Here is a 13,454-nt window from a genome sequence, read left to right as displayed (position 1 = left end):
AGCACTTTAGTTCACAGGAGATACCCTGACAAACAATTTTTTCTCATAAAAAAAGTCATCATGGTGAATTCTCTCCAGATCTTTAAACAGGTTATAGCAAATATGAATAAGTTTTCATATTGGTGTTATTTGAGGTTAAAATATAACAGACTTATTACCTCCTATTATTAACAAAATGATTTATAATTATTACTTTTACTCCTCATGTCTAATGAAGAGACAGCACTATTTAATAAGTTTAAGCCAAGTCAATTTTTGCATATCTAATGGGTAAATAGTAAGACTAAATAAATCTTCTAATGATAACAATGGACATTTATTCTTATTGCCAAGCAAAGGTAAACACTTTAACCAAACAACAACCAATAACATAATCTGTGTAATAGTTTAAAATTTTTTTCTAAAGCCTAGAATGACTTAATTGCCTGTCTTTAATAAGTATTTCCATTTTTAAACTAATTAAATCTCTTCATCTAAGAAATAATTCCAGAGAAGGAAAATAGAGCCAGGAAGTGGGTTTAGCAGAGGAATAACCCCAAATCAAAATAAAATTACATGTAAATCATAGCCTGAGTTAAACCAAATAACTCAATATGTAAGACCTATCTCAGATCATTGAAAACCTAATTAGGTAAAAGAGGACATATGGGTAGAAGTTTCTTCAGGGCTGTGTGTACAAGATAAAAGTGAATTTCACTTAGAATGATATCTCTAAGAATTATGTCTCTATGGAAATTATATCTCTAATTATATATCCAATATCCTCTAGGCCATGAATATACTGCTTCATCAATAGAAGAGCCACAACTAGCTATTTTGAAAAAAAAAATCACATGGGATTCAAAAAGATAATAATAATAAATGAACATTTTAAATGAAGAAAACCCTCACTGCTATAAAAAAGAAAAGAAAGCAAGAAAACAAACACATGAGCCTCAAATTCACTAGCATGTTGTGTCTGGGTTCCTGCCAACTATCACAAACCACATTTGATATTTTGTGTTTTTGGCTGAGTGACACCAGAATATCTTTGAAGGGATATACTGAAGGGGAGAGAGAACTTAGGAACCAGCAAATGAGCCATCCAGGGTATAACTGTATCATTTCTAGTTGATGGTCAAAACAACATTGGAAGCAGTTCAATTAAAAAAGCAAATCAATGATACACTGAGGTAGTAATAGTCAAAAATATACCCCGGGAAAGGCCAAGCTTGAAATTTTTTGGCTTATGCTATGAAACATTAGTGTCTAACCTATCAGCAGACAGAACAACTTGTACTTATACCATGGCATTGAACAATATGGTATTGTCTCAAGAAACAGCTTCTAATCTCTGATCATTCACAGCACATTACATGCTTTAGTTCAAGAGAGAAGCGAAAGGATTATGTTGAGTCAGAAGACAGTGCCTTAAATGTGAAGGCAGATGAAATCAGGAATCTCCCCAAACTTGGCTCAGCACATTAAAATTAGTCACTGTCTATAAAGAAACTGCCAAGACTGCTGAGGAGGTGAAAGTTAATACTGTCCTGATGTAAACCGTCAATCCATTGCCACTCCCCCTAGAAAGCCATGCTACATTGCTGATTTCTACCAAAGTTCTTCATTGTGGAACAGAGATTTCTCAAGTCTGAAATTCCTCATCCTCTGGTAGACCTCCTTAACTGTGAGGTGTAATTTAACTTGAATAAATGGATTTTTTCCTGAACTTCTGAAATCGCTAAAGAATTCTCCTTAGCTTTACACATAAGATAGTATGAGACAAAATACATACTTTGGTTCGGATCAGGTTGAAAGCTAACCTGTCAGTATTTCTTGTTAGTCTGTAAGATAGAACATTTTTATATGGTCCTGTCCGTAAAATGAACAATTCAACAATAAAGGTAAATCATTATAGAAAGCAAATAGAAAGAGAATGATCTTTCCAAAAAAAAAAAAAAAATCAACAAATAATTCATAAGCAATGACAAAATCATTACCTCTGCTCTCTGTGTTCTGGGAAAGGCAGTTGACTTTTCTATGGCATAGACATCCACCAGGTAGAGACATGCTCCTTGCTCCCGGTCCAGGATGGCTGCAGTCTGAATGATGCCACTCCGTCGTCCAATAGTAAAGAGCCGTCCAACAGTTTTTTCCTCGCAACGGACTGAGACAATATAATACTCCACTGGGGCTTCGGATCCTCTAGGGCTAGCTGCTTCTATTGATATCACATTGGTGCCAATGGGTTCTCCTTCCTTCAAAATGGTTATATATTTGGGTTGTGTAAAAACAGGTCCATCAAGGCCCTGCAGAATGACGGTCAATTCAGTGGTTGATTTCCTCCTTTCAGGGCCAAGGTCTGTTGCTGAAACTATGAGATTATAGATCAGCTGAGAAGGCACCAGCGCTGAAGCCACTCTCAGGTCCCCACTATAGCGATCCACAATGAAGGTGTCTGTGTCACCATTGACGATCTCATACTCCACCTCTCCATTCGCCCCTTCATCTGGGTCAGCAGCCATGATTGTGGTCAGAACAGAACCAATCACAGCCGAAGGGTCTGCCGCCAGGGCATTTTGTGATATAAACATTGGAACATTGTCATTGAGGTCTGTAACCAAAATAGTCACGTTTTTCAAAGCATATCGTCTAGTTTCTATAGGCACAGCTTGATCATTGGCTTTAACGGTTAACTCAAAGAGATTAGCAAATTCCCGATCTATCTCAGCATTAGTATAAATAGTGCCTTTGACTTCATCTATGCCAAAGTGGTTGCCCCGTGGCATCTGCTGGATGATTGTATAGGAGAGTTGCCCATTAATGTCTGCATCGGGGTCATGTGCAGTCACAGAAATGACAGATGTTCCAATGGGGATGTTCTCAACAATAGACTTGAAAATATCCCCCGGAGGGAAGGTAGGAGGATTGTCATTGAAGTCTCTCACGTGTATAACCACCGACATTGTAGATGAACGTGGAGGCCTTCCTTGGTCTTTTGCTGTTATATTTAATTTGTACAAAGACTGTGTTTCAAAGTCCAATTTTTTGGCAAGAAAAATACTCCCAGTGTTTGGGCTAATGCTGAAAGTTCCATGGTTGTTAGTCCCAGTGATACTATAATGTAAGTCAGCATTGTCACCTGAATCTGAATCAGTTGCAGTAACAGAGGACACGAGTTCACCGATTCTCATGTTTTCCAAAACATCAACGAATAGTGTTGATTTAGGGAAAGAAGGGGTATTGTCATTTTCATCTAAAATATCAATATTTAAGGTACAAGTCGAATTGAGGGAGACTGCTCCTGAATCCACTGCTTGAATTACAAGGGAATAGGCAGGTGTGGCTTCATAGTCTAACCTGCCAATCAGTGTCACCTGACCAGAGGTGCTGTCTATAGCAAACTGTCTTTCTTCATTTCCTTTTATTACAGAATAGTGAATAAGTCCATTACTACCTTCATCAACATCTGAGGCAGATACTCTTAAAACCTGTGTCAGGTTGGCTGCTGACTCTGATATTGTAGCTTGGTAAAAGTCTTTTAAAAATTTGGGAGCATTATCATTTATATCCTTCATGTAAACATGTACCGTGGCCTGATCCTTAAGAGGCTGAGGGAGCCCCTGATCTGTTGCGATGACTGTAAAGCTAAACACCGCAGTCCCCCTCCTCCTCATAAGAGACTCCCTGTCAAACTGATGGGTATTTGTAATTTCCCCACTAATTGCATGCAACTCAAAATCTGGCTGCACCATTTCAAAAGAATACCTTACTTCTCCATTTGGCCCAAAGTCTTTATCTATAGCACTTACTTTGCCCACAAACGACCCAGGTCTCTGTTCTTCTTCAAAGTAAAATGTGTAATTGGTACTGTTAAAAAGAGGTCTGTTATCATTTACATCTTCTAAAATTACAGTAACATTCACAGTAGCACTAAGGGGTTCCACCGCTCTGTCAGAAGCAACAACTAGTAAAACATATCTGTCTTGAAGTTCACGGTCCAGTTCACTTTTTATATACAATTGACCATCTGGGAAAATGCCGAAAGCATCCCCGGTATTGCCTTCAGCAATGCTGTACGCAATTTCACCATTTGCTCCCGAATCCTTATCAAAAGCTTGCACTTTAAAGAATCGAGAATTCACAGGTTCTGACTCAGAAAGGGTGACCTCATAAGAAAGCTGGTCAAACACTGGTGGGTTGTCATTTACATCATGGACATAAACTGTTAAGATGAAACTAGAGGAGAGCTGGGGAACACCCATATCAGATGCTAAGATCTCTATCTGGTAGGAACCAGCATGAACATCCAGGGGTCCAAGCAGACTAATATTACCATTCCTTTCATTGATAGTAAAGAGATTCTTGGGGTTTTGCTTCAGGCTATAGAGTACCATGCCATTGACACCTTCATCGGGGTCCACAGCTTTGGCTTGGAAAATGCTGTGACCTGCCTGCCAATTTTCCACCACATTCACACTCTCTACTGCCTGAAGGAAATGGGGAGAGTTGTCATTCAAATCCTTAACTGTTATGTTAACCATAGAGTCTCCAGTCACTGTGCCCCCACTGGCTACTACTTTCAGCTGATAAAAGGATTGCTCTTCTCTGTCAATCACACTTGCTGTGGTAAGCTGCCCAGTAACCTGGTTGATAGCAAACATACCTTTCTGATCCCCGGTAGTAATGAGATAACTGATGTTGGAATTGAGATCCATGGTGGATGCGGACACACTACCCACATGATATCCCAGGGCCACATTCTCAAAGACCACGAAGCTGTAGGCAGCCTGGCTGAATACAGGCGGGTTGTCTTGAGTGTCCAACACAGTGATGGTTACTATCGCCTGGTTGGGAGACTGCAAATTGCCACCATCAGTAGCCACTATTTGCAACTGGTAAGCAGTTTTTTCTTCTCTGTCTAGGGCCATTCTTGTAGAAATAACCCCACTCTGAGCATTGACCTGAAACCGAGACCTGTCCCCAGCTGATATACTATATTTGATGGTTCCATTGAGACCCAAGTCTGGGTCAGTGGCAGACACCGTGGTGATGTAGCTACCTCCAGGCTCATTCTCCTGAATATGAGCAAAATATTGGACTGGGTAAAACACAGGGCTGTTGTCGTTAATATCCAGGAGGCTCACATTTATGCGAACCATTGATGACTGGGGAGGTGACCCCAGATCTGTGGCCAGAACCAACAGGGAGTAGAAAGCTTGTTCCTCCCTGTCCAAGGAAGAGATAGTACTCAACCTCCCAGACACAGGATCCAGGCGAAAGGACCTCTGGTCGGTCTCAGCTTCCTGTAGGGAGAATCGCACTGTTCCATTGTCACCCAGGTCCCCATCGGTTGCCCCAAGCACCAGTAGTTCAGTCCCGGTAGGCGCATTCTCAACGACAGACACATTATATCCTTCTGGCTGGCTAAACACTGGCTTCTCATCATTCACATCCAAGAGAGTCACAACAAGCTGGGCATAGGAAACCTTGGGGTGAACCCCCTGGTCCCGAGCACTGATATTCAGTACAATCTGGGAAGCAAGTTCACGGTCCAAGCCCCCAGCAAGCCCCGTGGTCACTAGACCACTGTGTTCACTGATGTGGAACCAACCCAGTCCATTACCAGAGACGATGCTGTAACGCAGGTTAGCATTGAGACCAGAATCGCCGTCAGTGGCGGACACTCCACTCACATAGCTTCCCGGGGGCGCCTCCTCGCTCAGGTTCACTCTGTACACTTGCTGTGCAAACACAGGAGGGTGGTCATTGATGTCATTGACGAAAATCACCAGACTCGCCACGGAAGAGCGCGCCTGAACCGCTGCGCCAGGGGGCGCCCCGTAGTTATCTGAGACAGAAACTGTCAGGTTGTAAGAAGGGATGCGCTCCCGGTCTAGGGCGCTGGCAACTTTGATGAGACTCAGGTTCGGCACTTTGCTGCTCTGCACCTCAAAGTGGCGCTGCTCGTTGCCCCCAAGGATCTGCACGGAGATGTTCCCGTTGGCCGCTGGGGAGTCTGCGTCCGTCACGGTGAGCAGAGCCACCACCGTGCCCACTTGAGCATTCTCATCTACCGAGGCGTAGCGCGAGGTGGCAGGGAAGTAGCGGAATTTTACCACGGGGTCATTGTCGTTGACGTCCAGCAGCTGAATCAGCGCCTCGGCACGCCCCGTGAGGGAAGGAACGCCTCGGTCCATAGCCTGCACCGTAAGCGAGTACTGGCGCCGGGCCTCGAAGTCCAAGGGCTCCCGCACCGTGATGAGCCCCGTTTCGGGGTCCATTTGGAAGGGGGTCCCCTCGTCCTGAAGCCGATAGCGGATATCCGCGTTGGTGCCCTCGTCCGCGTCCGCCGCCGCCACCTGGAGGACGCTGGAGCCCACCGCGGCGTCCTCAGGCACCCCCGCCTGGTAGTGGGAACTGCCAAAAACCGGGGGGTTGTCATTAATGTCCTGCACAGTCACGTTTACCTGAAGGTAGCCCCGCCGCTTGGGCTCGCCCTTGTCTTCCACTTCCACCAACAGCTGGTACTGCGGTGTGACCTCGCGGTCCAGCCCGCCCTTGGACACCAGGTGCAGGAACGCGCCCTCGCCGCTCGGGTTCAGGGTGATATCCAGGCGGAAGCGACCCGCCTCGTTGCCCTGGATGATGCGATAGGACCGGTGGTCAACGCCATTGGAGCCGATGTCCGAATCGGTGGCGGTATCCAAGATGACTTGCCGCCCGCTGCTACTGTCCTCCTTGAAACTGACCACAATCGAGGGTTCTGGGAAGACCGGGGCGTTGTCATTGAGGTCCCGAACCAACACCCTCACTTCGGTGGGGTAGGTGGGTGAGCTGGAAAGAACCACCAGGTTGATCACGTCGCTGGGCAGGCTCTCGCGGTCGATGGTCGCAGTGGTGTACAGGGCCCCGGTGCTACTGTTTATAGCAAACAGGGCGTGGCTTTCGCTGAGCCTGTAGGTGAAGCCTGGGCGCGTCTGGATGGTACCCACCAGTGTGCCGGGAGGTTGCTCCTCCAGCACCTGAAATACCTGGCGCTGCTCCGCCCCGCTGACCCGGGCGGGCCCCGGGAGCAGTGACAGCAGCCAAAAGACACGAAGGAGCTGAAGTAATGTTAAAGTGGGCAGCGGGAGCCACGGGCGGCCAGGAGCCCTGTCTGCTGCCAAGTCCATGGTCTTGGCTCCCTGGAACGGAGTGATAAAGAGAAGGAAGAGGTGAGGCCAAAAAAAAAAAAAGTGATAATGACAGGGATCAAGTAGCACCAGCAGACATGCAGCCGATGGCTCTGAGAGCTCTGCTATTTCAAATAACTTCCAGTCCAGAAGAAGCAATTCGCACGAGCAAAAGCCTCCAGGTAGCCATTTGGACGCTTAGTGAGGGAAGAGATGCCTTGAGGAAAAGCGGCAGGGCATTCCTCGGGCACTTACTCCTGCTTGTGGACGAGTTCCCAGAGCAGTTTCTCCAGTCTCCTATATTTCCCCCTTCACTTTATTTTCGAATCCGGAGAGTCTGAGCGTTTTCGCCGGGGGTGGATAGGAGTTGGGAGAAGTTGCCTGTATTTAAGGTATAGGAAGAATTACCTCAAACTATTATCTTCAGAAACTTTAAAACTTACCCAAGGCGAAGAAACTGAGGAAGGAAGGACAAACTTCCGCAGCGGTGTGGAGAGAACAACTGCGCACTGGGGAGGGGACGATGGGGAACCGAGGATTATCGAATTCCTTTTCCAAAAGCTGGAGACAAGGAGTTTCCTCGAGTTCCCCTCTCCTCAAGAACAAGGCTGCAAAGCCCTTCAGCAGGGCTGCAGAAGTGGCGCGGAGGCCCAGGCGGCGGCGTCTAAGCTCGGGCAGCCAGCAAACTGCATTCCAAACGCTCGCGGGGCGCTCTGGAGCGCTCAGCTCCGTCCCTTCTCCTCCAGGAGGAGCTGCCGCCGCCCCTGCTGCCGTTTCCAGCCCTTAGGCGGGCACAGGCAAAATCCAGCGCTCCTCAGCATTTTTTTTTTTTTTTTTTTTTTTTACCTCTGCCGGGACGCCTGCCGACCCATTATTTGTACATCCAAATCAAGCGCAGGTCCCCCTTTCTTCTCGGCCTCGCCGGCGTCGGGCAGGAGCAGCGCGCTGTCCCCGCGTCCCCTCCCCTCACCATGCCAGGGGACTCCTCCGGCAGTCCCAGTCAGAAGCCCACTCTAGTGCGCCTCGCCCCTGACCTCTTGCCCTTTGGTTTTATTGTCCCGTGTCAGTTTCACTTTGTAATCCACAAGGCTTTTTGTTTGGGGCGGGGTAGGGTGGTGGCGATCGGTCCCCCTTTTCTTCTGCACTGTTGACGGTGGAGGCGGGGAAGTCGGAGCTGGACTGTGGCGGCGCCTCCAGCAGCTCCGGACGGCGGCTGTCAGCGCTCTCCCTCTCGCCTGCCCGGGCTGAAGGTTGCAGCACCGCTGTGGAGCTGGAGCTCCGCGAGCCCCTCTCAACCTCCGGCTGGTCCCTCTCACTCTCCCCGCCCCTGCCCCGCCGCACACGCGCGCGCGCGCGCGCACACACACACACACACACACACACACACACACACACCGCGCCGCCGAAACACAAACAGAGGGGGAGGGAAGACCGCGAGCTGAGCAGGACTCAGAAACTTTGCTCGCCACTCATTGATCCCCGCACTTTAGTTCAGCCGGACTCCCCCTGGCTCCCGGTGCTGTCACCTACCGCCCCTCCCTCGCCCCAGCCCCATTGGACCCGAGCTGAAGCGGCCCCGCCTGGCACTCCTACAGCCAGCGCGCTCCGACTTTTTCGGCCTCCGACTGGCTTCTCCGGATGCTAATCACTCCAGCCTCCCGGAGGACGGTAGGCGGTCGGGTGTGGGAGCCCGGCGAGTAGGAGGCGCTGAGAAAGGGAGGGTGAGGGCTAGGGGGGTGATTCCCTCCCCTCTTTTTCTTTCTTTCTTTCTTTTTTTTCTTTTTGGTCAAATCTTGGCCGGCATCTGAGCAATAACAGCAAAAAGCTGCTGCCGAATAGATGGGGGTGGGGTCAGGTTTGCAGATAAATAACTTTAGGGACCGGGTCTAGGGGAAGACCGTTAGGTTGTTATGCTAGTAATAACTCAAGGGTAAGGGGGTCGAGAGAAATAAAAGAAAGGCAGGGGGTGAGGGTCTGTTAGAGCGGGAGGAAGGATTAAGCAAAGCCTGTCTGGGAATGCAAAGCGCAGATTTGCTTTAACCGTTTCCTGCCCTTTCTCTTTCGAAGGGAAGGAAGGGAGCTGCTGTACAATAAGGTCCAACAGCATCCAAACCGAACCTTCCCTATTCCTTCTCTGTCTACAGAGCGAGCCAACTGCGGTCCAGGTCTAACCCTAAAGCTGTCTCCATTCGCCCCTCCCCTACCTCCAGGTGAGTAGGGGCACCAAGGCCTGGGCACCAACTGCACTTTGGATTTCCTATAGGAAAAGCCGGAGGAACTCCTGTTTTGTTTCCTTTCCCAAAGTTTGGAATTTTGATCTTTGTTGGGAGTATTGCCCTCTAGCCATTTTCTAGCCAAAGAAATCCTGACGAAATGGTTTCTTTCTGTTTTGGTTTAATTTTTGTCTGGGGGATAGGTAGATATGAGAAAAATTGAAATGAATAGAATGAAATTTAAATTTTAAAATTATCCACGTGCCACTCGAGGCACTCAGATTAACTCCCCTGCTATATACTGTGGCTGATTTTTCGGTATCACGCAGCATTTCAAAGGTGGGGGGGGGGGAGGTGAATAGGATTCAGGTCAGCATTATTTCCCCTTTAAGGAAAACCGCTTAGAAAATAAGAATTTAAGCCAAGTAATGCAAATATAGGGCGTAAGTCATACATTTCATCCACAGTGACCCCCTCCAAATTTAAAATTTCTGAGCTGGGAGATGATTTAGCCATGAGTAAATACTGCCCTCTGCTGTTTTCTTTCAGTCTTACATCTTTAGTCGTCTGGTTTCTTGTTTAAAACTAAAGGCAGAGACTAGAAGGATCTGGTTACAAGGCGAATTCCTTCTTCTTGCCTAGGGATAGTTGCAGAGAAAAAAGATCTTTGGGGATCTCCTAGTGCCTTTCTTTACTTAGGTAAAAAAAAATGTTTTTAACCAATAAGGCAGACAGCAAATCCAGGTCCTCTCATCCAGACAGCCTATAACCCAAAATTGATATATGTAAATCTGAATGGTAAAAAACATTATCAACAATTCCTTTGTTTAGAACATTTACTTCCGCGGTTTTCTATACCATATATACCAATATACATATATACACAGTATATATGATGAGTGAATTGGAAAAGGACAAGAAAGTATTTCATCATTTTTGTATTTTCAGCCCATGAAAATTGTAAAAGCATTGGAAGTTATTCTTTTAAAAGAGATATTTAAAAGTGTTTTCTCAAAACTCATGTTTCTGCCAATAAATTTTGGGTTTTATTTTGATGTAATTTAATCCACAAAGATTTGTATATTTACAAAGTGAAACCAGAAATTTTCACAAACCATGGCTATGATATGTGATTTTGAGAATATTAGGGTTTTTGTTTGTTATTGTTTACTAATGCGTAACAGTTCAATCATTTGGGTAGGAAAGAGTAGAAAGAGAGCATTTAGTTCTTCTCGGAGATCAGGTATACTTTTTTCTGTTTTCCTGTTTGTTTGGAGAGCCTGTGGGATAATCTTCATATTTAGTCTCAAGAACATTAATATTAAATCTGCATCATTTATGAGTGAATTTAGTTTGGCGGTCATGGATTAACATTCATTTTGTGGAATAGGAGGAAGTGTAATATATATATTTTTAATTAAAAAATTCAAGATATGACAAAGCTAAGTAATAAAGAAAATGTATATATATTCAAGATGTAAAATCATTTTTTTGAACAATTCTGAAAGAATATAAAAAATGATTTGGACAATGACATGTTTGTATAAATAAATGGAAACCTTCCATGATAACTAAAGTAACATCTTCATTTATAGATAAAACCTACACATAAAATTGCAATCTGTTACACATAAGTGTGTAATTTAATGTATGGTTCAGAGAATGGTTTTAATAAAAGACAAACAATGAAGCTTTCCTTATATTTAATTTTTCTTCTTTGGATTTCAGAAGTTGTAGTGTGTGTATATATATACATATAAAATATATATATTATATATATATAAATATATAAATAAATTTAAATATATAAATATATATTCATTTTGTTGTGGGCATCCTTACTTTTCATTACTCATTATATATATAAGTAAGGATGCCCACAACAAAATGAAATAAAGATGTATTGTAACTGTATGGGTGAAAAAAGCAAATTTTATTTTTGTTTTTCCATTGAAAGCTGATCTATTTTAAGAAAAGGATTACTTTTTGAAAGCTTTCAAAAAACTTGAAATTATATGCTTCTAAAAGAGAAGACATTCATCAGTTTTAATAGACTGTGGGGAAAAATTTTATTTTTTGTGTCCAGACTTGAAAGGAGCTAGAATTTTAAAGCATACAGTAAAAAATAAAAAGATTTTGTGACAATCTATTATCCTAATGTGTACACAGTTACCATCATTACTTTATTAAAGGTCTGAAATCACTTTTTTTCATGTTTTAGACCCTAGGTGAAGAAGCTTAGGTATATAATTCATTAGGAACATTGTCACAGAAAAGGATTCTCCCTCTGCTCCTTCCTTTTCTGCCCTCTTCTTTCCTCTCTTCTCCTCTTCCATACCTTCTTTCTTCCCTTCTCTCTTCTTTTCCTCTCCCTTCTCTCCCTATTTTCTCTTCCACTTCCTTTCCCTCTCCTTTCTCCTCCTCTCCTTTCCTCTTTTCTCTACCTTTCCAATTCCTGCCCTTCTCTTCCCTTATCTCCATTCCCCTCCTTTCTCTCCCCTCCCATCCTTCCCCTCCCATCCTTCATTTTACACTTTACTATATTTTGCTCACCTTACCTTATTCTACCTTACTCTTTTCTCTCCTTAGCATTCTTCACTTCTGTTACAGGACTCCGAGAGGCAAACATTCTAATAAGTGGAATGTGTACTTTTTGGTTTTATGTTTTTGCAAAATATGTATTATTTTGTTGTGCTGTATTTTTGACTGAGATAAATCATTTGGGTTATATGGTGTATGTGTCTCATCCTGTTTTTTATCTTTTTCACCAAGTGCTATTTTTAAGGTTTATACATGTTGTAAGTGTACTGCTAGATTGTTTCTGACTTCTGCGGTTTTACAGTAACATATGTATCCATTTCTCTTAACCTGTCTACTTACATGGTTATAGACATCCAGTTTGCCTTCAACTCCCTGACATCACAGATTAATCTGCAGTGAACATCCTTGCAATTTGTCCCCAAAAGGCAGTGAATATTTTGCGGAGAGAATCCCAGGGACGGGGGAGCCTGGTGGGCTGCAGTCCATGAGGTCGCTGAGGGTCAGACGCGATTGAGCGATTTCATTTTCACTTTTCACTTTCATGCATTGGAGAAGGAAATGGCAACCCACTCCAGTGTTCTTGCCTGGAGAACCCCAGGGACGGGAGAGCCTGGTGGGCTGCCGTCTATGGGGTCGCACAGAGTCGGCCACGACTGAAGCGACTTAGCATAGCATAGCATAGTGGGGAATGGAAGATGCCTTTATCACATATCTGAAATGAATTGCTGATTGTTAAACAAGAGAGAATTAAGTTTGTAGGATACAGTATTTTGGAGCAAGATGTGAATTGATCCTAGAATTGGGAAGCATGAAGTTCAGAGATGGCAAACTTTTAGCAAGGGTTAGATATCTGAAGTTAGTAGACTGTACTTTTTGCTTAGTGGCAGATTGTCTCTTGGTATCATTGACACAAGTGGGGTAGGATTTTTGTCCTTATTTATTTTATTTTTCTTACTCTTATATCTGACTCTTTTGCTTTCCAACTTCTTCTGCTAAATGTTTAACTCAGTATTTTAAAGTTTCTTATTTCCTGATAAATATATTGCTATAAATTTCCCTTGAAGTACTGTACTAGCTGTACTCCACAAAATATTAATTATAAAATGCTACATGCAATGATTTCATTTTTATGCACTTAAATTTTTAGTAAATTTATTTTATAGTTTCCTCTGTAGCACAAGATTATTTATTAATATATATATTTATAAATATGTATAGAGTAATAAAGAGCCCTCTCCTTCAGCAACCCTACTGCCTTTCACCACCTTCCCTGGTACCCAAAATCTATATCCCTTTGTTGGTATTTATTCATTGTGTTATATTCAAACTATCTGTGATAGGAAGGGAAAGTGCCTGCCATCTTCAAGGAATCCTACCATTTAAAGGACAAGGAATACTCATGTGAAGGAATATATGATAGCAATGAAAAGTGCTCAATTTTAATTTTTAAGTGATTTCTATCTACTTCTGCTTCCCACTCTTTGCATCTTCTCCTTTTTAAAAGTTGACTGTAAACCATTTTTTAATTGCAAATTTGCTGAACATA

The 13,454-nt window shown here is 43.9% G+C and overlaps 1 protein-coding gene and 1 long non-coding RNA gene across 5 annotated transcripts in view; one reads left to right on the top strand and one right to left on the bottom strand.

Moving 5' to 3' along the window:
- Window positions 1–7,541, bottom strand: part of FAT4 (FAT atypical cadherin 4) — a 184,052-nt gene extending 176,511 nt beyond the window's left edge. For both annotated transcript variants that reach the window (XM_027567307.1, XM_027567306.1), the window contains exon 1: window positions 1,980–7,541. In XM_027567307.1, coding sequence (XP_027423108.1) covers window positions 1,980–7,154 — 5,175 coding nt within the window. In that variant the 5' untranslated portion in view covers window positions 7,155–7,541. The remainder of the gene's footprint in view (window positions 1–1,979) is intronic.
- An 850-nt stretch (window positions 7,542–8,391) lies between these two features.
- LOC113907698 overlaps window positions 8,392–13,454 on the top strand; it is a 97,732-nt gene continuing 92,669 nt past the window's right edge. Inside the window, exons 1-2 of one of the 3 annotated variants that reach the window (XR_003515265.1) lie at window positions 8,392–8,875; window positions 9,222–9,364. This is a non-coding gene — a long non-coding RNA (uncharacterized LOC113907698). The remainder of the gene's footprint in view (window positions 8,876–9,221; window positions 9,365–13,454) is intronic. The other 2 variants (XR_003515264.1, XR_003515263.1) reach the window with 2 other exon arrangements.

Source organism: Bos indicus x Bos taurus, chromosome 17 (genome assembly GCF_003369695.1).
Source record: "Bos indicus x Bos taurus breed Angus x Brahman F1 hybrid chromosome 17, Bos_hybrid_MaternalHap_v2.0, whole genome shotgun sequence".
Taxonomy (NCBI): Eukaryota; Metazoa; Chordata; class Mammalia; order Artiodactyla; family Bovidae; genus Bos; species Bos indicus x Bos taurus.
The sequence above is the reverse complement of the archived record's forward strand: the minus strand, read 5'-3'. Positions and strand labels throughout refer to the sequence as shown.